Here is a 26,963-nt window from a genome sequence, read left to right as displayed (position 1 = left end):
TCGGTTCCGGGCAGCCTAATATCGGTATTAAACTTTTTTTGTAAATTATTACCACGTATTTTAACAGGTCCCGACATGTTTCGCAACTAAAACCAATTTCTAAACATATATAAAAAGGCAAAGGGCATTTTCGGTAATAAAGTGAGTTGGGTATAAACTTACAAGTTTGAAAAAAAAAGTATAAGTTTATAACAGAAAAATTAGACTATGAACCTCTTAAAACTTACAACGTGCAGCCCTTAAAACCGAAGCCAAACTTGTTGGCGTTTGGTAACCCGTTTAAGTGAAAACTAACTCAAAAACCAACCCGACATGCGACTCTATTAACTTTTGAAAATTTAACAAAAATGTTAAAAATATATTTTAACATTTTTGTTAAATTTTGAGAATTATATGACAGGATGAACAAAAATGTTGTATTATTGCCGATGATAGTGTTTGGAATGAATACGTGAAGGTATATTCTAAAAACTATATTTTTTAGATTTTAAAATTTTAGTCTAATTTATTTGTAATTGTCTTGTAGTCTCACAAAGGTGCTGTGAATTTTCGTGACAAGTCATTTCCTTTCTATGACAAATTGTGTACCATATTCGGTAAGGATAGAGCTACTGGTAGTAAAGCAGTTGACCTTGGAGAAGAAGATGTTGTTCAAGAGACGCAAAAAAGCTCACCTGTTGATATTGAAGACTTTGATTTTGTTGATGAAGCCGTTCCAAATGTTGATAGATCTGAAGGACAAACATGAAGTGTAACAAGCAAGCGCAAAAGAGGTAGAAGCACGGATGCAGATGAGATATATCGAGAGTCTTGCAAAGATATCAAGGAAGTTTTGCTTCGATTTGGGGAGATGGTGGGTGAACAACTTAGCAAAGAAGGTATGGAGGCTCGTGAAATCTATGAAAAGGTTAGTGATGAGTTGAAAGCTTTACCAGGTATCACTACGAAAAAACGGTTCAAAGCAGCTCATTTGATTGGTAAAGATGTGGATCTAGGACGTTCTTTTCTTGCGTTGACAATAGAAGAGAAAATTGAGATGGTCGAGTTGTATACCGATGGTTCAATGGGATAGTTGTGTATGGTTGAAGTATGTTTTGTATGTGAATTGGTTTTAACTATGGTTGATGTTTTTTGCTTAAAAACTATGTTTTGTATGTGAATTGGTTTGATCAATGCATATTTTGGTTGGAATTTATGCATCTTTTTATATGTTTTTTATTTTTTAATAAATATTTGTTATGAAAAAAATACTTGTGCTAATGATAAAGTTGATATAATTCTCTGTTTATTTCCTATGTACCAAACAAGAGAAATGATTCTCAGCTATATTTCTCTACTGAAATCTCTGTACTACCAAACAGAACAGTCAATTCTCATTCTCCAGACCAATTCCCTTTCTCTGCAATTCCATTTCTCTATTCCATTTCTCTGCAATTCCATTCTCTGTACCAAACATCCCCTAAGTGTAAATGAGATGCGCCGAACTGAGTCGAGCATAAGCTTGAGCTTGATTAAGGTTGAGTTTGGTTTGTTTTGACTTATGAGATTTTGAGCTTGAGTTTGGCATGCTTTTGGGTTTTTTTTTTCTAAAGCTCGGTTTGTGAGTTATTTTCTTAAAATTGGACTCGGCTTGTTTATTGTCTAATAATTAATTTATATGCATTTTTATATATTTTGAGAAAAAACTTCCAACGAACCTAAGCTTGGATTAAGCGTGTGTGGTACCTTAAATGAGTCAAAACTCGACTCAAGCTTGATTGTGCGTTGCAGAATTATTACATGGAAGTTCAAAAGAAAATGTATAACTCTAGATCATGTTATTAGGCTTTATTGCTTTGACTAATCTATTCCTTTATCTGGAATTTCAATAACATGAGAAATTTGAATGTGTGTATTTACATTTTCATGTGTGTTTGTATGTGATTGGTGAAGACATGTGGACCCAACCTATTCAAAGTGTGGGCGGGTGCTAACCAACAAACACCAAAGTGGCTAACGCCCTTTGGTGACAGTGGTGTTGTGATTTGACAGATGACTATTGGTTAAAATGGTTGTGATGTAGCAAAGGCGTTACCCTAGAAAGGGTAGTCCAATATGAGTTTGAGTTGGTTTTAGTGTTATCAAATCATTTTAATGATTGATATCTATTTGAATAAATATGAAACATATAGTAGTTGTAAGGTATAGATTAGATATTCGTTCAAGACTATTATGGTTTATAGTATCTAGGTATTGCTAGGGATTTCAATTGATTTAACTGTATTAACTTAAAACATTCACCAAATACATCTTTTGAAATTGTCTCGAGTCTTGAGCGACCACCTTATGAGCATAATCAATCATATAACAATATGATATTATATTACATCACAAAATCATGACTCATTAGCAAACATGTTCTCCAACATCCAATTACACATGTAAATGCGTCCATATATTCATAGTTGAGTGAAAGGAGACCACACAACGTATATTTTTCAACTGAAGTTGTGTGTCACTTCAAGTTTGTATATAATGATAAGCATCACCCACCACTAGATTATTACTACATGTGCAACCAAAATGAAAGGAAGTAACGACATTTGCCATAATGCTCGATTAATTTGGGGAAACCTCAGTTGAGTTAGGAATAAGGAGAACTTTTAGTCATCGAGTCCATCGCCCTCGCTGCAGTCTCGTTGCTATATGAGATTCTAGTGACATTTGCCATTATGCTCGAAAGAACTTAAACATGGATGCTTGTTTGGAAACGCGTATGACGCAAATGCATAAGCATATATCCATCAACTACCAGACCAGATACATATTTTAACAAAGACGAACCCTATGCACTTTTGGATCAATCCCATCGATCAATTCTACAAAACGGGACTCCGTTAGTCTCGCAACAGGAAGAGAAGTTTTCTTATGACCACCTGAGAGACGCAACGAGACAGTGAGAGAGGGAGATATTAGTGAGTGAATAACAAGAGACACAAAGAGACAGTGAGTGAGCAAATGAGAGAGTAGTGAGTGAATGACCTGAATCACATGTCGTAACTGGTATACCTCAACATCATCACATTTATAGTAGTAATTGAATATCCTATTGATGATCATGTAACATGCACTCCACAAAGTTTATCACATATGTAAATCATCATGGGTCTAATTTTTATATATATAATAGTGGGAGATTTATACTTCATCATGTTTTACACCATGGTTTTACCACATATACTTTATGCTTTAGTGATTTTCTTTATTTTTTAATTTCTTTTTTATTATTTGTTTTTAACTTTTGACCACAACATTTTTTCATAGTTTATAAATATGTCATAAATTATTTTTAAGTTTTAACCCCCAACATTTTTCAACATTCAATTTTGGTCTTATATACTTTTCATTTTTTACAAAATTTTTGTTTAACGTTTCGGTCTAAATTTAACGAGTTAACACTCTGCAACGCATGCGTGTGGTTCAACATTTTTATGTCTAATTTTCCCATTTAATAATCTCATCGCAACACGTAGATATTAAGTTGACTTTGTTATTTTTTCTATATTTGACATTTCAGTTTAATTTTTGTGCGTTAACACTACGCAACGAGCGTGTGTGGTTCAACGTTTTCACGTCTGCTTTTGTTCGGTTCTCTTAGCGGTTAACGAAAGTTACGGGCCACGAGTGAGGGAATGGTAACCGAAGGCGGTAACAGTTGTGGTAGTAAACTAGTAACTTAATGCTTCCAAGTGAATTGGAGGTGTAAATACTAAATACACGGTTTTACACTCTCACGATGAAGCGGGTGTTGTTAATACTCGTAGTAAATAAGATATAATAAAGGGACTCGACTAGGGATGACAAAAAAGCCTGAGCCTGACGGGTATAACCGAAACCCGATGGGTATGGGCCGGTATGTGATTAAGATTTATACATTTTCGCGGATACGGGCCGGGTATGGGATTAGATGATACCCAACCTGATTACCCGAAAACACATATCATTTTACCCGAATTATATACACTAAAAATTCTTTGTATTTCATAGATTGTTTAACATATATATAAAAATTTATAATGATATCATTTATTTATTGTCATGCTTCTATATATAGGGTGCATTATATTTAACTTTGTAATAATTGTTGTATGAATAAAATGTATAAAATAATTATAATGATTAAAAAAATTGTACTTAAAAGTCCCAACGGGTATGTCCGATACCCAACGGGTAACGAGCCGGGTATGGAACACGGTTTTACAAACGGGTATGAACATGTGATTTCCAATACCCGGCCCGTTGCCGTCCCTAGACTCAACTAACAACATCACAAAGGGGCATTTTGGTAAAACCAACACAGCTAGGGTTTATTACGAGTGCCTCTAAATAATATTAATCGTGCGGCCGTAAAACCGCCCACTCTGAATAAAATAAGCTTTCACTCACTCTTTGCCGGCAAACGTCACAAACCACCGTTAACAGCAACCAACAATGGCGCAACCGAAAGCTTTGTCTGCCAAAGAAGCAGACATACAGATGATGTTGTCCGCCGAAGTCCACCTCGGCACCAAAAACTGCGACTTCCAAATGGAACGTTACGTCTTCAAACGCCGTAACGACGGTATATAATAATAATAATAATAATAATAATAATAATCTCTTAGCTTTCTGTTAAATAATTGTTTGTTAGGTTATGATTATTATTACTCTTAATAATTTCTTTTTGTTTAAATCGGATTATTATTATTATTTTTTTGCGAACGAGCTGTTATTTGCATTAATACATTAGTAATTATATGGTCTAAACGCAATTGTTTTAACCAATCAAATGTATTAGAATTTTGAGTTTGAATAGATGCAGATCCACGTGTGTTTTCTACACAGATTTGTTATATTATATTTTAGAATTTGGGGTGCAAACGATGATTATGAGCTTCTCGAGAGCTCGAGTCCATATCGCGCCTCAAATAAAGCTTGTTTACTTATCGAGCCTTGTGTGTGTGTTTTTTTAAAAAAGATTTACCTTTTTTTGTATTTTTATATAGTATATTTGTATTGAACAGCCTTGATTGAACCGAGCTGGCTTGTGTAAGTTTTTCTCAAATTAATAAAAATAGTTATAAACGTATATAAATTTAATTAATAATTAATAATATTAATAATATGTATTAAACGAGCTGAGTTCGAGCTTGAAAAATCAACTCACGAGCTGTGTTCGAGCTTTAAAAGTAAGAGCTTGAATTTAGCGGAGTTCGAACTTGAGCTTTCGTAAGTCAAAACGATCAGATTTTGATGCTTCAAAATACTTAAGTGGAAGTTTTTGCTATTATGTTGCTCGTATAGAGGAGACTTTAAGAATGCATCATGTTGGATTGAAATTTGATAATTATAGTATTGACACAAGTTACTCGAGTTTCGTGTTTATTGACATTTTGAGTAGTTTTAATCAGTGAGTTTTTTTTTGCACCTGTGGTATTGATATTTACATCATGTTGAATTGAAATATGGTAATTCCAGTATGAACTCAATGTTGTTTTGTGACGTTTTGAGTGGTTTGAATCAATGAATTCAATTTTGCGCGTGTTTTTATTGATATTTTTACACCACTTTGAATCGAAGTTGTAATTTTATTAACAATATTTTTTTTAGTTTTGCGCTTGTTTTACTGATGTTTGTATCGTACGCTGTCAATTATATTGCTGTTTTCATTTAGGAATTCACATTATCAACCTTGCGAAGACCTGGGAGAAGCTGCACCTGGCTGCTAGGTCAATTGTTACCATTGAGAACCCACAGGACATTATTGTACAATCTGCTATACCATACAGTCAGTGAGCTGTGCTCAAGTTTGCCCAGTACACCGGGGCCCATGCCATTGCCGGACGCCACACTCCTGTACCTTCACCAACCAGCTTCAAACCTCTTTCAGCGAGCCACGCCTTCTCATTTTGACCGACCCACGTACCGATCACCAGGTTTGTATTATTGCCAAGGTTGCAAAAGTCGCTAGGCGGACCCTAGGTGGTCGACTGGGGAGTTGGGAGTACTCGGCCTTAGTCGGTGAGTACTCGGGATGGCTCACCGAGAACTCGGCCTAGGCGGGGATTACTCGGGGATTACTCGTTGAGTACTCGGCGCCTAGGCGCGATTTTTACAACCATTTATTGCTATGTGTTTTTATATGCTGTATTCTGTTTATGACATCATTGTTGATATTTATGACATTATTATTGTATTTTCACAGCCTATCAAGGAAGCCGCTTTAGGAAACATTCCCACCATTGCTTTCTGTGACACTGATTCACCGATGAGATACGTTGACATTGGTATCCCGGCTAACAACAAGGGCAAACACAGCATCGGTTGTTTGTTTTGGCTTCTAGCAAGGATGGTTTTGCAGATGCGTGGTGTGATCAACCAAGGGCATAAGTGGGATGTTATGGTATAAATATAAAAACTTCGGTTTTTTTGAATTTTTATATTTTTTTGATTTAACTATTTTGATTTAAATTAACTTGTTTTTGCAGGTTGACTTGTTTTTCTACAGGGAACCAGAAGAGGCTAAGGAAGAAGAGGATGAATTGGCTGTTGCCGACTACAAGGATTACGGAGCCGGTGCCATGGGACTTGATGATCAATGGTCATCCCAGATTCCAGATGCACAATGGTCTGCTGATGTGGCACAACCACCAATTGCTGGTGCTCCAGCAGCTGCAGGCAGTTGGGCTGATGCTGATGGTAAGAAAATAGGAACTTGTATAATGCGTATATTGTTTTGTTACAATTATTCAAATGTAATCAATTTTGTATTTGTTTTTGTTTTTTTCAGCTCCAGTTGCAGCGGGTGATGGATGGGAAGCTGTGGCTGCACCTGTACCGGCAGCTGAAGGCGCTGCTGCTGCTGCTACCGGTTGGGAATGAAGTTAATCTTATCAGCTTTATGTTATTTTTGAAATTTTATTCTAAGGTCAGAGTACAATGTTTTAAAGGATGAGGATAAGTTTAAAATTTTTGTTGTTTTTTGGTACTGGGATTTATCATGTTTTATTGAATTGGATGTGTTAGTTTCTATAATTTTGTGGAAAACACAACTTTCGCTTATTTTCGTTTTTCTTCTACTGTTTTGAAGCTTACAACTGTGTTTTGTTTGGTGATAATTATTACGGATTCATTAAAAGAAGTTAGTTAACCGAATGAACCATGTCTTTTTATTTGACGGCTAATAATAGTCTATACTTCTATGGTTCTACCTGAGATTGCATGCCAACGAAAGTGAGTGTTATGATGACGAAAAGTTCTAATATGGATTGTTATATGTTAACAAGTCATAGTTTGAATTATTAAAATCTGAAGTTTTAGAAAAAAATCGTACATTGTCAAGGTCTCGAGTCAGACAAAGTCTAGAACAGACAGAAGCGTGAGGTGCCGTCCGTGGTCAAACCAGAAGGCAAAGCTAACATATTACCCAATAAGGCCTAGAAGGGGATGAACCAATGTTCTGCAATGTATAAGGGCCAAAATAGGAGTCGGCTCTTTCATTGCATCAGGAAACCATACATGAAGGGGAAATTGTGCAGATTTAGCAAACGCACTCGTAAATAATAGAACAAGTGAACAACCCTTCCATTGCATCAGGTTAAACCATACATGAAGGGGAAATTGTTTAAATTTAGCAATCACACTCGTAGATAATAGAACAACGCACAAAGTAACAAGTACGAAAATACAACATCGACTTCATTATTAGAATTCAAGTTATTGAATATCTGGAATAAATCATGAAATTCGAAACCCCATGTTAACCATAAAATGCCGAATAATAAACAAAAAGCACCAACACAATTAGTTACAAATGCCGAGGCATAAATACCGTAATGGAGCAAAGGCATAAACACATTGGATCCATACACCTCTCTATTGTTTATTGTGGATTAGCCTCCTTAATATTGCACCTGTTCTTTTCTTAATAAAAGACTGATTTTTTGTTTTTTCTTTGAAGCAAAACTACTCCTATATGACAGGCCTGTGGAAGCCGTATTGGACATCGAGAACATCTTTGGGGAGCATGTTAGAAGTGAGCAAATATATATGAACTTTATAGATTTGTAGAACCTTTTAAACTGAAAACTGTAAAATATACAAATGCTACTTGCATTTCAATACGAAATATTCGGGTCAATAAACGATACTAATAAACCATTTCTGAAAACTATATACACAACTTAAATATGCGTCAAATAAGAATTTGAAACCAAACTGTCAGAACTTAAAATTAATTTAACCAAAACTATTTACAGAGATTCAAATTATGAAAAAGAATCTGTAGCTTTACTCCTTTGTACTTGCACTAGGGTTCTAATCCTCTCATCCATGTTTTTCGACATTTTTTTTCACGGTTAGCATACTTTACTTCTATAGCGGCTCGGCTGGTTCTATATCAATTTAAATATGCATCAATTACTTTTCTCTAATGTTATCATCTCGCCATTTATTTCTCCTTTGCAGCCCACAACCTTTGTAGGGGATGACTCAATTCAATGGCCCACGGGTAAGTAAGTCGTTGGTTGTTACTTGTTAGGTTTCGTTGACAAAACTGATCAAGGGAACACAATATCCCCATGGGTCACCCATTCGGCAAATCTATCTGAAAACCCGCCCACTATTGGGTTCCTACCATCCTGCACCCAAGTTAATAATAATAATAAGATATAAAACGCTAAACATAAATCGACAAATAACAATTTGGTGAGATAAGAAAAACCCCTTGAAGGTCACTGGTCCCAATGGTTAGTACTTAGCAGGGTATTGATGAGGCCCGTGACTTTGGTAAAAGAAAAAAAATAAAATATAAGAATTCGGTGAAAAGAGAACCAACCTTTAAATTAGTACATATCTCGGAATCACCAGCGACAGTGCAAATTTCATTTACAACATTATCAGATGACCGACCGCCCATTGGGGAGCCTACAACTGTTGACCTGCAGCCAGTAAGTGATGACAAAGTTAGCATAGGGTTTACAAGTGACAAATTATATATAGATAGCTAGGGGTGAACATAATCCGGAACACAACCATGAAAATAATCAGGTTTGTTATACCTAACCTGTTTAATAAACGGGTCATGTTCGGGTTGACCCACTCTTACACATTTACCTAAACAGGTTGACCCACAAGTCGACCAGCCAACACGATTGACAACCGTAGATACAACACATCATAAATTACCTTTCATATGTTTCGTCTTCACATGAATTTCCAGATGATGAAAGCCAATCAATATCAAGAAAATTTGAGTAGTTGAAGGAATCTTTATTGTAAAACATTCGAGCACTGTCGGTGCACTCTTCAGAAGACATTGAGTTTGTATGCCTGCACAATTTCTCACATATTTTACAACTTTTTACTCACAACTTTAAAATTCATGGTACAAAATTAAGAAAAAAAATATCTGACCTTTGATGAGACGGATCACTTTCAGATTCTTCATTCTTTTTAGCAGTTCCAATAGAAGTTCTATCACAGAGAATGTTGTCATCACAAAGCCTGTTGCCAACCGACAATGATCTTTTAATAAGCCTGCATATACATAAAACATTCGCTTAGTCAGATTTTGTGTGGAAGAAAGTTTTTTTTTTATTCCTCTTATCACACTGTCACTTAAAAATGATAAAAGTATCTTCGAATATCTTTATTTATTTATTAATCAATTAATTTTCTTGATGATAGATATCACAAAACAGTACCTAGCTCTTTCGACTGAAAAGTTAGAACCTTGGCTACCAACATTGTAATGTTGATCTGAATCCAATTCCCACAGTGCAGGTCTCCCAATTTGTGGCTGATAGTGACCTAAGAACCTGTTTATACATTGACCCGGTTCAAGATTATGGAGAATGTCATGAGTAAATATATGATATTTATTTCACTTACAAATTAATAGCATCTTGCTTTTCAGCATCCATGTATGCATTACTGTAGTAACGTTGTAGAGTTCTAAGGAATTCCTGTGACTGAGTTGCAGCCTTCCATTGACCTCTTCTTTGACAAAATATCTATATAAAAAAATATAATAAAACATTAAATAACTTAATTACTAATTGATTACACAGCTTTAAAGTGTAAATTATAATACAAAAAGTGATTACAAAAGCATAGTTGTCAATTCAAGAATCATAAACTATGAATAGATCATAGATTTGCTTCAACTTTTTCTGATGGGCTAATTGCATATCAAGTTAAATGTCAAAATGATGAAGTGGCATGAAGGTAACGTTTGACATGTTGACTTTATGCTAACATGGCACTTGAAAACCATTTATCTTAGGTAAATTACCACAAACCAAGAAAACGGAACTTTGATGAAAATTATTTTCTGGCGTAAAATAAGTTGGTTACCCGAAACAGAAATATTACTAAAAAACTTGCTATAACTTTATGCAATTAGCACTTTGAGCATGAACATTTTCTTGATATCTAAATCAATATTATTATAATGCATTACCTTATTGTGAGCTGCAGAACCACCATATTGTAGTGCTAGAGTGTCACCCATTTTTTCATAAATTCTCATTAAACCATCTGCTAAAGTGGAGTCCAGCTCAATATCAGGGGTATCTATATAACCGATACTATGCAATTGATGACCAAGCGCAACCCAACCATATGCAAATTGAGCAACATTTGTACGATCCAAACAATCTATGCAGTTTGTTCTTAAGACTCCCGTTTGATATTTAGGAGGCTTGAAACTAAAGTTGACAGCATCTTTGTTTTTAGTCTGGACACTGTGATGGTCACCATTATCATCCCTGGAACATGACTCTAGGCATTAATGACACTTGCAGACTCAAAAAGAAAATTAAAATTAAAATAAACTAGGTGGCTGATTGCAGTGTTTATTGAATTAGTAAATTAATGTACTACATAAAGATAGTGTATTTAATTATTTGGATATTGAATTGAGTCTTTATGTAAAACAACAAGATTTTTCATTTGTAATATTGAAACTGAGAACAAACGTTTTAGTTTAAATGAATTTACAACTCCAGAAAGGAGCAACAACAGTAAACAGTCATTTAGAATATAAAAGAAAACTAACGGTTAAAAGGTACAATTCTATAGCTAGAACTTCAGCCCAATCAAGCTACGTTCCAAAGATTATTAAAGCAATGTAAAAAGATAAGGTGCATTTATCAAGTAAGCTCGCCTCTAAACACAATAAAGTTATCAATTCTTTTTATCATTTGGCAGTGTGTAAAACACGGGAAATGACAATAGATTGTCCTTTATTAGTATACGTCATAGCTAAGAGCCAAGTATGCATGTTGATGACTTAGAAAACTTCGTAGAATTATTAACAACAATTTTACTCAATGACAGTAAAAACCATTGGTTGTAAAGGCTGAAAATAAATGTGAGAGTCGAAAGCTTGCCAAAAATTTTCAGTTAAATAAAGGGATTAGAAGAAACATCTAAAAACAGTTAAGTTGAAGTCCAATTAAGTTTTCAAGTAGTACAATAACATAAACTAATATCTGCATAGTTGAGTTTACATTTGGCTTTACCTCGAACAGTTTAACAGCTCTCGGGACCCTGAATTTGGGATTACTTGACAATAAAAGAAGCCAGTTAGATTCAATGCATAAGTAGCTACTTTCCCTAAAAGTGCCAACACATTTGTAGATTTGCTGAAAAATCAAGGATTAAAAAAAAAGTCAACACCAGATTAATTCCAGAAAACATAATAGGCGCAGAGTACAACATACTTTCTAGAATGCTTGCTTAAATCCCAATGAAGAAACTTTAAACGCTTTTCCTCGGGCAAATCTTTATTAATCAACTCAATAGCGTGAGCAAATTCCTCACGAAGAAGAGATTCCTGGGGTTTCTTTTCTTTAGTCTACAAAACCACACAATGATTAGATATTAATAAGAAACACACTGCAGATAACTGAAACATATTTACCTTTATCAGATTCAAAATTATTATGGGATTTCCGTATCTTTTGGTAAGATTCTCAAAGTGAAGTCTGGTGGCCTCATACTTGGGGTCCTTCTTTGACACTACAAGGATAAGCAATGGTTAACCAAATGAACTAGAAAATTCCAATCAAACAATTCATTATATATTGTCTTACATATTATGTCAGGCTTAACATTTATTTTTGAAGTTTCTTGGGACCAAAACAAGGGTATTGAACCCCTGTTCTGAACAACAGAGCTTATTTGCACAGGACATCCTTCAGGTACATCTTCAAATACAATCTGTTCTGTTTCAACATCATTGGCAACACGACCCTTCTCATTTACCCCTCGTTTTAAATATCTAAAAAACAGTAGATATTAAAATTTATTAGCAAAAAAAGTATCTAATTTTCGCTTCATAAATCAATGGTAATAGTCTCATCAATAGTATCATCAAACCTGGTTCCAGCATAATGGCGAGACCGCCTAGCAATGAGGGTCAGCTTGAAATCTTTTTCACCTATTGAAACTTTGACCTGAATTTTGGTGGGGAAAATTCATATATCAGTTACATGATTATACTTGGCTTTAAAAGTATGCTAGCATTATATACTATTTTTATTTAATGAAACAATAAATCCTAAAAATACCTGTTTGAAGAAGCCATAAACTAGTTGCACTGTCCAAAGATTATTCCCCAGCTGATTGTGAATCGTGCTAGTTAAAAACTCATTCCAAACAAACATAGTTTCATTTCCTGTCTTGTGGGTGGATAAATTATTTTGAAAACTATGCATAATACGGTACGAGTAGCTGAAATAGAAGTCCTTTGTAAGATCCACCGAGCACAGGAGCTTTTTATATCTAGTCAAAACATCATCTCAAAGTCAACAATTATTATAAATGAATGTGTAGAAAATAAATAAAACAAAAATTGCCAACCTGTAATGTAGAAAATACATTCACATTAAAACCCTAACAACAACAATTCAAATTAACAACACAACAACCATAATGCTAGAGAAGAATCATAAAAGCAAGAACTAAATATGTCACATAAATCTGTCATTAACAATCTTATGTAAAAGGAATTAAGGATACATATGAATATTGAATAAAAAGTAGTTCTGACTTAATAATACCAAAAGTACATTTTACATTTACATGCAGAATTGACAAAAACCTGTTTTCATTCTTAGAGTAAGCCACACTTGGTTGAACAGTAGAATTGGGAATTGGTAAGACCTCGCTCTTGGTAATTGCATAAATTGCATGACCACATATTACACCAATTTTCCGTCTTTCTGTAATAAGCAGCATGTAATAAGGTCCCAAAAGCTTTACGAATCCTAAAATCAGAATAGCAACAATAAAATTGTGAGAATCAACTATTGTAGTAAATGTTCATCCTTTTAAAACATCAAAATAGAGCATACCAACAATTCCGTAACAAGTGCAAACTAATCTAAGCCCTCCTGTAGACTTATTTCCATCATGTACACGCTTTAGAAGATCACAATATTCAATTTCAGTGTATGTCGTGGGATCTTCAGTAATATTTAGCTCAGTAGGTTCCGACCTGTCAATTTTTAACACCCTCCAAACTGATCTATCCTTACTGCTTCCAATCATATAAAAGTTCTGTAAAAGATGCAAAAGTTTGTTAGTGGTCAGCAATGTGCCTACCAATCAGTCATCACTTAATAATGTTATCTAGTTTGAACAAAAGATGGAATTATGAAGAAAAATTCATATCATTTTGGAAATAATTATTTTGGCATACAGTGATAAATAATAGGGTATGTGACAAATTAAAGGGAGTGGTATGGCAATAAAATCAAAATAACATTACTGAACTTAGAAGGAATTTCTGAACTAAAAAATGACCCCGAGCTACATTAGAGCTGCAAAGGCAGGGCGTATTACATGAACCCATGCACTGACTGTTAAAATGTAACTACGCTTAACAATTTGGATTGCTATTCAAATTCATTGATACATTGTATAAGCATACATTTCTCACAAGCACCTTACGATCACTCAAGGGATGCCAATATCTCTGTCTGACACAGTTCAAGCAATGAAACCTCAAGTTAGAGGCCCAATAAAACCTTAATGACTTAAGGTAGATCAAGGTTTTTCACTACTACTCGTAGATCAAGGTTTTTCACTACTACCTCGTGCATACACGTGTATTAACTAGAAATAACAGTGCACCAAGTGTTGGGATACAGGCCTCGTCCCCCCTATGGGTTAAGCTGATTAGAAGGAGGACGCGGGCAGGGGCAGGTTTGGCCGGCCCTAGCAAGCCTCGAGCCCAGTTGATTATCTTACTAATTAAGTTACCAAGATACTAGCCCTAATTATGTGACCTAAAATCGATCATTGTACTTGTAAAATATTATCAATCAACAAAATATGAACCCTAGTTGCCGCCTGCCCACCTGTGAAAGTAGGTCACTCCGAACCGAACATCCGAACCACGTTAAATCTCTCATGTTCTTTTCCTATATTGTTCTCGGTTATTCATGTGATCTAAACCTAACACCAAGTAGGCATATAAACCACAATAGTTCATCAACAAACATACTCCTATCGAAATGAGGTCTTAAAAGTACAAAAAATAATAGCAGCAAAAGAATAAAACCTAAAACTAGTTTTAGGCTCAACTGATCTGCATATATCCTTATGTCAACTAATATATATTATATACTCAATTACATGTAACCTAATTCTAACAACTCTATAACACAAAACATAAAATCATATAATTCAATCAATACAGAGCGAGTTTCGTAGAGTCTGAAGTTCTGCAAATAGTCATCGTTAACCTCCCTAATCAATCACATAAAGGCTATTCTCACGCGTAATCATAAACTTATTTTACGCTCAATTGATCTGCATACTTTTTAATGCAAACTAATATTAGCTTAATTACACGTAACCTAATTCTAACAAGTCTATAATAAAAAGCATAGCATCATATAATTCAAGCAGTTTCATAGAGTCTCAATTGATCTGTATGCATCATTATATCAACTAGTATATACTCAATTACATGTAACCTAATTTCAACAGACTTATATAATTCAAAGCATAACATCATATAATATTATAACTAAAGCAATATATATATATATATAGTAATCATACAGAACGAGTTTCGTAGAGTCTCAATTGATCTGTATACATCATTATACCAACTAGTATATACTCAATTACATGTAACCTAACTTCAACAAACTTATATAATTCAAAGCATAACATCATATAATATTATAATTAAAGCAATATATATATAGTAATCATACAGAGCGAGTTTCGTAGAGTCTGAATTTCTGCAAATAATCATTTCTAACTTTTGGAACCTCCGTGATCCAATCCAGCTGATCAATCTCTGACGTCATTGTTCCGTCAGAAACCCTAACTTAGCGCGAAATTAGGCGGCAGTAAACCCTAATTTTGGTACTCTGTACATATTATTATTCGCTGAACTAAAAGCTGAATTATAATAATAATAACAATATAATACACAGAACAAATGATTCAACGCTGTGTTGTAGATCAGAAAACGAGATAACTATACGGCGACTGTGTGCAGATAATAATAATGATAATAATATAATGAAATGAATAAAAAGGTGTGCTGTTAAGTTGTTATTATTGTTATGGTTTTAACGGCCTACGCCCATGGGTTTTAAGCGGGCGATCCGATTAATTATCTCGGGTTATGAAAGTTATGTGCCGACTGCCGAATCTACAAACCGAATTTGCATGATTTGAGGGAGGGGTGCAAACTGTCGAGCTCAGCTCGTTTCTATCTTTATGACTAAAACTCGAGCTTGATTCTTGAGTATTTTTTTTTTCAATATTATTATTATATGTAAGTTTAACATATATATATATATATATATATATATATATTTACAGTGTATATATATATATGTTGTTATATTGCAAAAATTATTCAAATGACAGACTTGTTTAGGCTCCCGAGCTAGCTCGCGCTCGGGGGCGTTTACTGAAAGAGCATACTTTTAGGCTCGAGGTCGTTTAAGCTCAGCTCGATCGAGCTTTTTTACGAGTCGATCTCAAGTCGCTTGACTCGTTTACACCCCTAATTTGAGGGTGTGGACTTGGGATCTGTATTGGTCGGCTTGGATCGGTTTTGCTTTAAAATCATAACCATAATAAAGTAAGTGTAAGCTAATGGATAGCCATAACTTGTCGGTAATGACTATTTTGGTTAATCAATTTTAAATGCTATGGTTAGTCGTTTATGGGTTAGTTAACCCTGAATTTGAGCCTAGCTAAGAATAACTCGAAAAAAAAATAAAACCTGCACTATTTGGGGCGGGAAATTTGGACTTGAAATACTAATAATTAATAATATTTAAAAAATACATATATTGGTTTGGTTCGGTTCGATTTTGGCTAGTATAAAAACTGACCAACTATTGCCGGTTATTCAAAATAGTTTTTAAATATTTTTATAATTTGAATTCAGTTTTCAACTAGTCATAGTTTTAAATTCGAATAAACCGTAAACCGACTCGATGAATTAATACCTTAATTATGTAGATTATATTACTACAACCTATATTTTTTTAAGGTAATGAGGAATTCCTAATACCAATTCCCTTTTTGTTACCGTTTCTCAATCATCAACCCCATAAATCCTCATTTAACATTTTTTTCCATCATTTACATAAAACGTATATTAAATTATCAAAAATAATTTTTTCTTAAAAACATAGGTTATATTGTTACCCTATAAAACTGTGGGTCCTTTATATCGTGGCCAACCCTGGTCAGGCCATTAAAGTGATGCTAAAAATACATATAAAATGTGAAGATGATATAAAATCTAAGAAGTGAAAGTCACGGGTATGTTTGGTTGAAAGGAATGGAATGAAGGGGGAATGGAATGGGAGAAGGAATGGAATGGACAAAGGAATGAAATGGATCATTACCATTCCTTTGTCTTGTTTGGTTAATATATGAAAATGAAATGAATAATTACGTTATGTTGTTTGGTATCCGAAAAAAATTTTATGAATGAAATAAAAATAATTAAAATATTCCTATCTCAAAATATATAAATTTTTTACAAAAAAAAAACAAAAAAAAACCCTGAAATGACGACGATGGTGGTAGCTCTGGAGATGAAAATGGTGGTGGCGGTGGCGACAGTGGTGGTGGTGGAGGTCAGGCGAGGGGGGGGGGGGGGGTCAAGCGATGGTAGCATTAGTAGTGATGGCGGTGGTAGGGTGGTGATGACGGTGAGGGTGGCCAGGCAGTGATAGTGGTGGTGGCGATTATGGTCGGGTGGCGACGGTGACAATGTTTGTTGTGGTTATGACGACGATGGTGGCGGTGGTAGCTTGGGTGGTAAGGTGGTGGTGGTGGTTGTGGTGGTAATGGCGACGGTGGCGGTCAGGTGGTGGCGGCGGAGGTGGTGGTGGTGGTGACAGTGGCGGTGGTGGTCAGATGATGGTGGTGGCTATGGTAGTGGTGGTGGTGGTGGCGGTCAGGCGGCGGGGGTGGTGGTTGTGGTGGTGGTGGTGGTGGTGGTGGTCAAGCGATGGTAGCATTAGTAGTGATGGCGGTGGTAGGGTGGTGATGACAGTGGTGGTGGCCAGGCAGTGATAGTGGTGGTGGCGGTTATGGTCGGGTGGCGACGGTGACAATGGTTGTTGTGGTTATGGCGACGATGCTGGCGGTGGTAGCTTGGGTGGTAAGGTGGTGGTGGTGTAGGTGGTGATGGCGACGGTGGCGGTCAGGTGGTGGTGGCGGCGACGGTGGTGGTGGCGGCGGAGGTGGTGGTGGTGGTGGTGACGGTGGCGGTGGTGGTCAGATGATGGTGGTGGCTATGGTGGTGGTGGTGGTGGCGGTGGTTGTTGTTAGATGATGGTGTTGTTGAGAAAATAGGTTGAAGGATGAATGAAATGAAAAAAAAGAAGGGGGTAGGAAGAAATGGTTTTGATGGAATGGGATTCCATGTGTAATGGATGATTCCATTCCATTGTGCAACCAAACACCTCTTATTTCATTCTCACGTAATGAGTTATTCTATTCCGCATGTCATTACTGCATAACAAACGCTACCATAATGATAAAAAGCATCCTATACAACATTAGGACCTGACTCGATGGGTGACCCGTAAAAATATGGAGCTATTATAGATTTATTTAAAATAAAATTCCCTTAATTTTGGCTAGCATTTATCTGTTTCCTTTTCATGTATAACCGGCTTTATTATTTAAGAATGTCTAGGTCCATGGGAATAGATAGTTTTTGTAAATAACATTGTTTTTGAATCTTTAGGTTCGTCTTTAACCTTTTGGTTTGATGAAGTCTATGAATTAATCATTTCATTCTTGAGCCATTTAAGTATTATCATGGAATCGGTATCAGAAAATTAATGAAATTGTTTGAAAAAATATTAGATGAATGATGGAAGATGATATATCATATGATGCATTGCATAGCCTTATGTCATGTGAAGATAAAATAGTATATCTTGTTATCTATAAAGCTCGTAGCAAATGGGCGTCTTATGGAGATGACAACTCCCGATACTTTCATGGATGCATTAATAAAAGAAAGGTTGCGAATCAATTGCCAGGTTTGATGGTTTGTGATGTTTGGGAGACAAAACCGAATGTGATAAAAAAGGAGGTTATGGTTTTTTTCCGCGAAAAGTTTAAAGAAAAGATGATTCGGAGACCAAAGCTCAAAGTCCATGGTTTAAAGAAATTACAACAAGTAGATGCCGAAAGTTTAGTAAGTCCATTTGCGGGTGAGGAGATTAAGCAGGTGGTGTTCCAATGTGGAGCGGATAAAGCGCCCGGTCCAGATGGATTCAACTTTAGATTCATCAAGACTTTTTGGGATTTGTTCCAAAAAGATTTTGTGGATATCATGCTACATTATCATCGAGTGGGCCGTTTGAGCTCGGGGGTCGGTTCATCTTTTATCACGCTCATTCCTAAGGTGGGTGACCCGGTACGTCTTGGAGACTTTAGACCGATAAACCTCATCGGGAGCATAAGTAAGGTTGTGTCAAAAGTATTGGCGAACAGGATGAAGATGGTTATGAGTAAAGTGGTCTCGGAAAATCAATCGGCGTTTTTGACAGGCAGGTACATACTTGATGGGCCGTTAATGGCAAACGAAGTGCTTGCGTGGGCAAAGAAGCGAGGAAAGAAGATGTTTTTGTTCAAAATTGATTTTGACAAAGCTTACGATAACGTCAATTGGGAATTCTTATTGTCGGTTCTTGAACAGATGGATTTCCCTACGGCTTGGTGTGAATGGATTCGAGGTGTCTTGGTCTCGGCTAGGTCGGCGGTTTTGGTGAATGGATCTCCTACCTTTGAGTTTGGTTGCCAGAAAGGAATTCGTCAAGGTGACCCTATATCACCCTTTCTTTTTATTGTTTTGATGGAGGCGTTTTCAGGTTTGATGAACAAGGCGTGTGACATAGGAGCCTTTGATGGTCTTAGGCTTCCTAATGATGGTCCGGTCCTATCTCATTTGCTGTATGCGGATGACGCAATGTTGATGGGGGAATGGTCTTCTTTCAATTTTGTGAATATGAAAAGGATTCTCCGGTTATTCTTTTTGTGTTCCGGCTTGAAGATCAATCTTCATAAATCGGTATTGTTTGGAGTTGGGGTCGATATCGAAGAAATTAAGAGGGAAGCCGGTATGATGGGATGTAAAGCTGGGGAGATTCCGTTTTTATATTTGGGAATTAAGGTTGGAGCAAATATGAATAGAATCACCAATTGGGAGCCGGTCGTACAGACTTTTAAGAATAGGTTGTCAAAATGGAAAGCTAAAACATTGTCGATTGGTGGTCGTTTGACTTTAATAAAATCTGTTCTTGATAGCTTGCCCACGTACTATTTTTCTCTTTTCAAAGCGCCAAGGAAGATTATCAATATCCTGGAAAGTTTAATAAGGCGGTTTCTATGGGGAGGGACGGATGATGCCCAAAAAATGAATTGGGTTTCGTGGGAGGTGGTAACGAAAGCCATCAAAGATGGAGGCTTGGGTATTGCAAAACTTGATTTGAACAATATTGCGTTGATCAGCAAATGGTTATGGAGGTTTCACGAAGAGAAAAATTCCATGTGGCGAAGAGTGATTGTAGCAATACATGGGACAAGTCGAAAATGGGGAGTCGCCCCGGTTAATTCATCTATAACGGGGACTTGGAAAAACTTGGTAATGTTGTGGAATAGATATAAGGTTGAAGGAGTTGGTTTCAATTGTAAAATACGAGGGAGAATAGGGGACGGGAATCAAATACGGTTCTGGTTAGATATGTGGCTAGGTGACAAGCCATTGAAAGACAAATTCCGTCGCTATTCTCGTTAGAGAAGGATAAGACAATCTGCGTGGCCGGACGGATACGGTCTATTGGAACGAATCGAATTATGGTTTGGGACTGGAGACGTGCTCCGAATAGACAAGAGGAATCAACATCCAAACATGATTTAGAGAACTTACTCCAAGCGGTACATCTTAACGATAGGGGCGATACATGGGTATGGTGTGATGATAGTAACGATGGGTTCAAAGTGGCTACGGTTAAAAAGTGGTTACGTGGGACCGGAACAAATGGTGATAACTTTGGTTTTTCTTGGAGTAAATGGATTCCAAATAAATGTAACATTTTTATGTGGAGAGCAGTTCTGGATCGTCTTCCTACAAAGACAGCACTAGGTCGAAGAAACATACCGGTTGATAACCAGCTGTGTGTTTGGTGCAACAACAATGAAGAATCGATCGAACATATCCTTACTGGATGTAGCATCTCAGCGGGTATTTGGAATGGTGTTTCTACATGGTGTAAGGTGCCAGGGATGATTTTGTTTCATGTTAATGATTTGGTGAGTATGCACGATCACTGCAGAGTTTCGGGCAATAAAAAGACAATCCTTCACGGGATTATTATCATTGCGTGCTGGAGGATGTGGAGGGCTAGGAATGAAAAGATATTTTCGAGTAAGGAGCCGAACGTAGTAGAGATGATTGCGGACATCAAGACTTTGGGATTTCTGTGGTATAAACATAGATTTAAAGGAGGGGTGGTGGATTGGGATCGTTGGTGTTCTTTCGATGTGATGTAATTATGTATGTTTTTTGTGGTTCTTGACTCTCTATTTTCGTCTTGGAAATAATGAGTTTTTTTTGTGTTTGGTGTTTAATGAAAGTCAATTTCCAAAAAAAAAAAAAATCTATAAATACATAACAATTGCATGAAATATAACGAATTTATGTTTTTTCTGTTTTTAGCAAAGTTCTAAGCAAAATAGAAACTTAATTTCCGGTTCTATTTTCAACCAATGTACTTTATACTTACCTATTTTAGCAACAATTGAGCTCTACAAAGTACAAACTAAAAGCAAATTATTTTATATTTAATGGTCCGTGACTACTTCCTTATTGATTAAGTTTATGTAAACGTGTTTCTCTCTTCTAATCATGTACTTGCATTTGTGAGTCATTTTATAGAGTCGGTTTGTAATTCTTTCTGTGATGATTTAATCACACGGACCGTGTGATGATTTTATGAACCCTTATACGGTCCGTGTGTCTACCAACCAAAATGATTCCGGTTAGGATCTAGAACCCTTAAACTCGAAATTTGATTATAGGAACATAATCGCACGGACCGTGTGATGAATTTATGAACCTTTATACGGTCCGTGTGTTTACCAACCAAAATGATTCCGGTTAAGATCTAGAATCCTAAAACTCGAAATTTGATTATAGGAATAGGGCCAACATTGTAACCTTGAATGGCGAGAGAGACCAAAATCTGAGACCCTGAAACAGGCGAATACACTTTAACTACTCTCTGAAACCGAGAAGCATGTTATTTTTAATGTTTTATGGACCGAATCACTTGATGCATAAATACATAAGTAATAGACATTCGAGCTAGTTGTACACAAATGACAACACTTATCTTGTACGTATAATAGTTTTGGGTAACTTATTTGTGCAATCTAGTGTAAATACAACATTTGTTGGCTAATCAGGTTATTAAATGATTGATTAAAATGTTCAAGTCGATTGGTTTAATACGTAATAACTAATATAACGTGTCTATTAATTGTAATTGTATTCACCGGTTTTTGCTGATGTATTCTCTTTTCACGTCTCCCAAGTGACCGTTAAGATGTCAGATGGTCCTGAAGCTATGGATTTCGAGAATTTGAAGTTAGGGAACTCGAAACTTTTGTTAAATAATATGATGTTCAAATGTATCGTCCAATCTAGTTTCTTACTCGACTACTTTTCTTTATCTTAGTTGCAAACAATCAAAACATATCTAAGTATCTAACTAATGTTTCATTATTCATTGACACAATGCCCAAACACTTACACACATACATATAAATGCCTTTGGACATGTTTTGTCTACATAACTATGTACAAGGTTGTTTCATGTCAGATCAATTATTTAACGGCTAAGATGGTTTATCCTACCATCTCTTCATAAGACGTAAATTATGGTCAGTTGACTTTATCACCATCTCTAACTTGAAGCAGACTTCTTTCAAGAAGATGAACAATATCTTGTTTACCTCTGCAAATTTAAGTTCATATAAAATCCTAAAAAACATTAGTGACAATTATGACCCGTTTATCGAGAAATTGATATGGTAAAAAGATTTTGCTTACGGGTTATTCGGATCTAGTAAAATTATATAACGTGTCGAAGATGCGTCTTATAAAACATAACTTAAAAAAGGTTCAAATATGCTAACACCACCTTTTTTTTCTTATGGGTTATTTAAGCCTTTAAGGTTTGCTAAAGTTATATAACATGTCAATTTAGATATACTGACATGTCAATTTAATTCGACCTAAATTATACAACGTGAAAAAATTGGTCTTTATAAAACTTGCTAACTTTATAAGAGTCCAAATCGACGAACACCGCCCGTTTGCTTATGGGTCAATTCAGGTCTTTTATAGTGTCGAAGCATGAAATGAATCTGACCTGATCCATGACGATGTTTTCACGGATTTTGAGATGAACGAACCACGCCTTTATCTTCTTCTCCGGTTGCTTGAGATTTGCAATGGCTTTTTGGGGGTGTGGAGGTGACTGCTAAGAAATCTCCAGGATCTCTTGTTTACAGACACAAAAATATATGATGGCAGCTCTTACTGAGCATCCCCCCTAATAAGGAGGTGAAGACCTCCTTATATAGAGAGCCTCATGGCCACCATCATGGTACCCTAATGGGCCTAGCCCAGTTAGGGTTACCTCCACAAAACCCCCTCAGCCCAATAACATTGTATTAGTCCGTATAATAAAATAAGCCAAACATAATAAACTTAAAGGTCGTAAAACCGGGTTTAGTACCATACCCCTACAAGCCCCCCAAGTCCAGTGTTGCTCCTAGGCGTGCAAGCGTTTAGGTGGAGTGCTGGACTTTATAAGGTGTGTTAGGACGTGAGGCGGTTTTTTCCCTTTTCTTCGGCCTTGTCTTTATTGTCTTTGAGTTTTGGGAGGTTTTCTCCATGATGGTGACATGTTGTGGTCCTTATGATAATGATGGTGCACTAGCATGAATAAGATATAGCACGCATCATAACAATAGTGGCGCGGGGCCTGATAAAAGATAGAGTGCGCGTCTCGATAATAATGTAATGTAACTTGCGCGCGAGGCAGCTTACGAGTTATAAAAATAATTAAGCTTGCGCGTGAGGCGACTTACGAGCTATAAAATAATAAAGCTTGCCCGCGAGGCGACTTACGAGCTATAAGAATAATTAAGCTGGCGCGTGAGGCGACTTACGAGCTATAAAATAATAAAGCTTGCACGCGAGGCGACTTACGAGCTATAAGAATAATTAAGCTTGCGCGTGAGGCGACCTACGAGCTATAAAATAATAAAGCTTGCGCGCGAGGCGACTTACGAGCTATAAGAATAATTAAGCTGACGCGTGACGCGACCTACGAGCTATAAGAATAATTAAGCTGACGCGTGACGCGACCTACGAGCTATAAAATAATAAAGCTTGCGCGCGAGGCGACTTACGAGCTATAAGAATAATTAAGCTGGCGCGTGAGGCGACCTACGAGCTATAAAATAATAAAGCTTGCGCGCGAGGCGACTTACGAGCTATAAGAATAATTAAGCTGGCGCGTGAGGCGACCTACGAGCTATAAAATAATAAAGCTTGCGCGCGAGGCGACTTACGAGCTATAAGCTGGCGCGTGAGGCGACTTATGAGCTATAAAATAATAAAGCTTGCGCGCGAGGCGACTTACGAGCTATAAGAATAATTAAGCTGGCGCGTGAGGCGACTTACGAGCTATAAAATAATAAAGCTTGCGCGCGAGGCGACTTACGAGCTATAAAATAATAAAGCTTGCGCGCGAGGCGACTTACGAGCTATAAGAATAATTAAGCTGGCGCGTGAGGCGACTTACGAGCTATAAAATAATAAAGCTTACGCGCGAGGCGACTTACGAGCTATAAGAATAATTAAGCTGGCGCGTAGCCATGTGGGATATTATTAGGCTCCCGACCTTTAAGTTTGGCGCGTGGCCATATGGGTTTATAAGGATTCCCAACCTTTGAATATGGTGTGTAGCCGTATGGGTTTGGGGATTCCCAACCTTTTGGTTTGGCGCGCGGCCTGTGGGTTTATGAGGATTCCCAACCTTTAAGTTTGGCGCGTGGCCTATGGGTTTATGAGGATTCTCAACCTTTAAGTTTGGCGCGTGGCCTATGGGTTTATGAGGATTCCCAACCTTTAAGTTTGGCGCGTATGTGATATGCGCCATGCGCAGATGTTTCATGCGCGGATGTGATATGCGTGAGCGTATGCGTGAGCATACGTGATGCGTGAGCATATGCGTGACCATACGTGATGCGTGAGCATATGCGTGAGCATACGTGTAGGTTTTGGCTTTGTGTCTTCATGACATCCTGATTTTAAGCCTCGTCTATATTTTGTGGGTTGACCCGCCTCACTCGATGTAGGGCGGGTGCATACCCCCTTCAAGCCCCCCAGTCTAATGTGTCTTGTCTCGCGCGAGCGAGATAAGATAGATATTAGACAAGTTTGCTTTTTCAATAGGGCCTGTTTTTTCTTTTTCTTTTCTTGCACGCGCGTTGCGCGTGATTCCATCCCTCTGGTGAAAACGAATCGTCAATGCACGTGGTTGGTTGGTGTTGGATCGCGGTGGTGCGGTGCTCGGCGCTAGCGCGCATGAGTGACGGCGCGCTGCTGCGTCATGGCGATGTATTGAATCGTGGTGGCGCATGCGTGGTGGCGATGTATTGAATCGCGGCGGCGCATGCGTGATGGCGGTACATCGAATCATGGTGGCGCATGCACGATGGCGCGCGCGTGTGCTTGTTGAATATAAGGTATGCTTACACGTTGAAATTTGAACAAGGTTGTAAGGAATTTATTAAGTACTCCTTAATAGTTGTCATATTTCAGGCTATTTTGCGATATTTTGAATATGCTGACACGTGTCTTGGCATTTCGTTATTCCTCTTTTGCGCGACGTTATCGTGCATTTATTATAGGGAATTATGAATGAGTTCTTTAGCCTTTGCGCGTCTATATTTGGCGCATCCATTATAATCCCATGCGCGGCCCCGACCTGAAACCTCAACAACTGTGTTTTGGCATGTGCTTTGCCTTAGTTGTGCTTAGGTATGTTATGGTCGAGCCGCGCAATACGCGGGATGGATGCTATGAGTAATTTGAGCTAAGGCTCATATTATTGGGCTAAGGCCCTGACGTTTTAGAGTTAGAACTCGTCAACGTGTTTGAGCTTGAAGCTCGCGCATGTATGTTTTACTTCGTTTTATTTTTAGTTTGATGTCAATATAATGTTGTCATATTGCTCAAATTAATAAAAGGAAGTGTGAAACATGTATGCAAAGATCAAAATCAGGCTTGCACATGCATGGCGGCGGAGTCGTGACTCGCGGGCGAGCATGCATGGTGGCGAAGCTTGCTCCTTGGCAACGCGCATGCATGGCGGCGGAGCGGTGACTCGCGGGCGCGCATGTATGGCGGCGAGTCTTTTGCGCAAAACCCACATGGTGGTTTCCGCGGAGTGAGAATTCGCTGGCGCGCGTGCATGGCGGCGGGAGTCTCCGTAATCTAGATTGTAATTTTAAACCTAAAATCCAGGTCTGTAATCCAGATCTAGATCTGTAAATCAGATCTAGATAGATCTGAAGCTCGGAGCGGAGAGAATTTAAAACCATCACAGATCCGGATGTTTGATCATCCGAATCAGGTAGTTTCTTTTTTGGATCTACAAATCCTTTTCAGCTTCATTTTTGCACAGATCTGGAAGCCTCTTTTAGATCTATGGATCTTTTTGAGCTTTAATAGAACAAGTCTTGAAGCCTCTTTCTGTAAACTTCCAGATCTGGGTTTTTCTTGGGAGAGATCTGAGGACCGAGACGAAAATCGAAGGGTAGTTCGTTGCCGTCCCACGGATGGCGCCAATGTCGAAGCATGAAATGAATCTGACCTGATCCATGACGATGTTTCCACGGATTTTGAGATGAACGAACCACGCCTTTATCTTCTTCTCCGGTTGCTTGAGATCTGCAATGGCTTTTTGGGGGTGTGGAGGTGACTGCTAAAAAATCTCCAGGATCTCTTGTTTACAGACACAAAAATATATGATGGCAGCTCTTACTGAGCATCCCCCCTAATAAGGAGGTGAAGACCTCCTTATATAGAGAGCCTCATGGCCACCATCATGGTACCCTAATGGGCCTAGCCTAGTTAGGGTTACCTCCACGAAACCCCCTCAGCCCAATAACATTGTATTAGTCCGTATAATAAAATAAGCCAAACATAATAAACTTAAAGGTCGTAAAACCGGGTTTAGTACCATACCCCTACAATGGGATTAAGGTTAGGATGAAATAGGAATAAAGGTGATGAAATGATACTTGTAGCCATAATTTGATGTTGTTATGAAAGTTTTGAAATAAAG

General features: G+C 37.3%; 2 protein-coding genes and 1 pseudogene across 5 annotated transcripts; 2 read left to right on the top strand and 1 right to left on the bottom strand.

Moving 5' to 3' along the window:
- The first annotated feature begins 4,414 nt into the window (after window positions 1-4,414).
- LOC143572460 (small ribosomal subunit protein uS2-like) lies at window positions 4,415-7,042 on the top strand (annotated as a pseudogene). The gene is made up of 5 exons (XR_013142261.1): window positions 4,415-4,600; window positions 5,693-5,954; window positions 6,224-6,421; window positions 6,507-6,717; window positions 6,809-7,042. The product of XR_013142261.1 is annotated as a small ribosomal subunit protein uS2-like (transcript).
- Window positions 7,043-8,150: 1,108 nt separating this feature from the next.
- On the bottom strand, window positions 8,151-15,668 carry LOC143572458 (phosphoinositide phosphatase SAC2-like). 3 transcript variants are annotated; one of them, XM_077057618.1, is made up of 16 exons: window positions 14,727-14,917; window positions 13,380-13,584; window positions 13,127-13,292; window positions 12,594-12,807; window positions 12,403-12,479; window positions 12,117-12,304; window positions 11,945-12,042; window positions 11,745-11,878; window positions 11,544-11,666; window positions 10,481-10,787; window positions 9,910-10,031; window positions 9,723-9,836; window positions 9,433-9,555; window positions 9,205-9,348; window positions 8,855-8,957; window positions 8,155-8,657 (listed from the first exon to the last, which is right to left on the bottom strand). In XM_077057618.1, exons 2-16 carry the CDS (start codon window positions 13,573-13,575, stop codon window positions 8,577-8,579), a joined length of 2,190 nt encoding a protein of 729 aa, XP_076913733.1. In that variant the 5' UTR covers window positions 13,576-13,584; window positions 14,727-14,917; the 3' UTR covers window positions 8,155-8,576. The 3 variants fall into 3 exon arrangements, with proteins under 3 accessions (XP_076913734.1, XP_076913733.1, XP_076913732.1); XM_077057617.1 differs by lacking the exon at window positions 14,727-14,917 and adding an exon at window positions 15,255-15,668 and having other exon boundaries at window positions 8,158-8,657; XM_077057619.1 differs by lacking the exons at window positions 13,380-13,584; window positions 14,727-14,917 and adding an exon at window positions 12,886-12,918 and having other exon boundaries at window positions 8,151-8,657; window positions 13,127-13,250.
- A 4,723-nt stretch (window positions 15,669-20,391) lies between these two features.
- On the top strand, window positions 20,392-21,087 carry LOC143572474 (uncharacterized). The gene has a single exon (XM_077057631.1). The coding sequence runs from the start codon at window positions 20,392-20,394 to the stop codon at window positions 21,085-21,087; it is 696 nt and encodes a 231-aa protein (XP_076913746.1).
- The last annotated feature ends 5,876 nt before the right edge of the window (window positions 21,088-26,963 follow it).

The sequence above is a fragment of the Bidens hawaiensis genome, unplaced genomic scaffold (genome assembly GCF_021521415.1).
Source record: "Bidens hawaiensis isolate Kalapana, Puna unplaced genomic scaffold, B.hawaiensis_p1.1 tig00025860_1, whole genome shotgun sequence".
Classification (NCBI taxonomy): domain Eukaryota; kingdom Viridiplantae; phylum Streptophyta; class Magnoliopsida; order Asterales; family Asteraceae; genus Bidens; species Bidens hawaiensis.
This window is presented reverse-complemented; position numbering and strand designations above follow the sequence as displayed.

Coding starts and splice junctions, on each gene's coding strand:
- LOC143572458 (XM_077057617.1), bottom strand. CDS start 15,350: ATGACGTCAGAGATTGATCAGCTGGATTGGATCACGGAGGTTCCAAAA. Junction 12,808..13,126: donor TACTCTAAGAATGAAAACAG/GTTTTTGTCAAT, acceptor TGTTTTGACTAG/ATATAAAAAGCTCCTGTGCT. Junction 11,879..11,944: donor TAATTTTGAATCTGATAAAG/GTAAATATGTTT, acceptor GTGGTTTTGTAG/ACTAAAGAAAAGAAACCCCA.
- LOC143572474 (XM_077057631.1), top strand. CDS start 20,392: ATGGTTTGGGACTGGAGACGTGCTCCGAATAGACAAGAGGAATCAACA.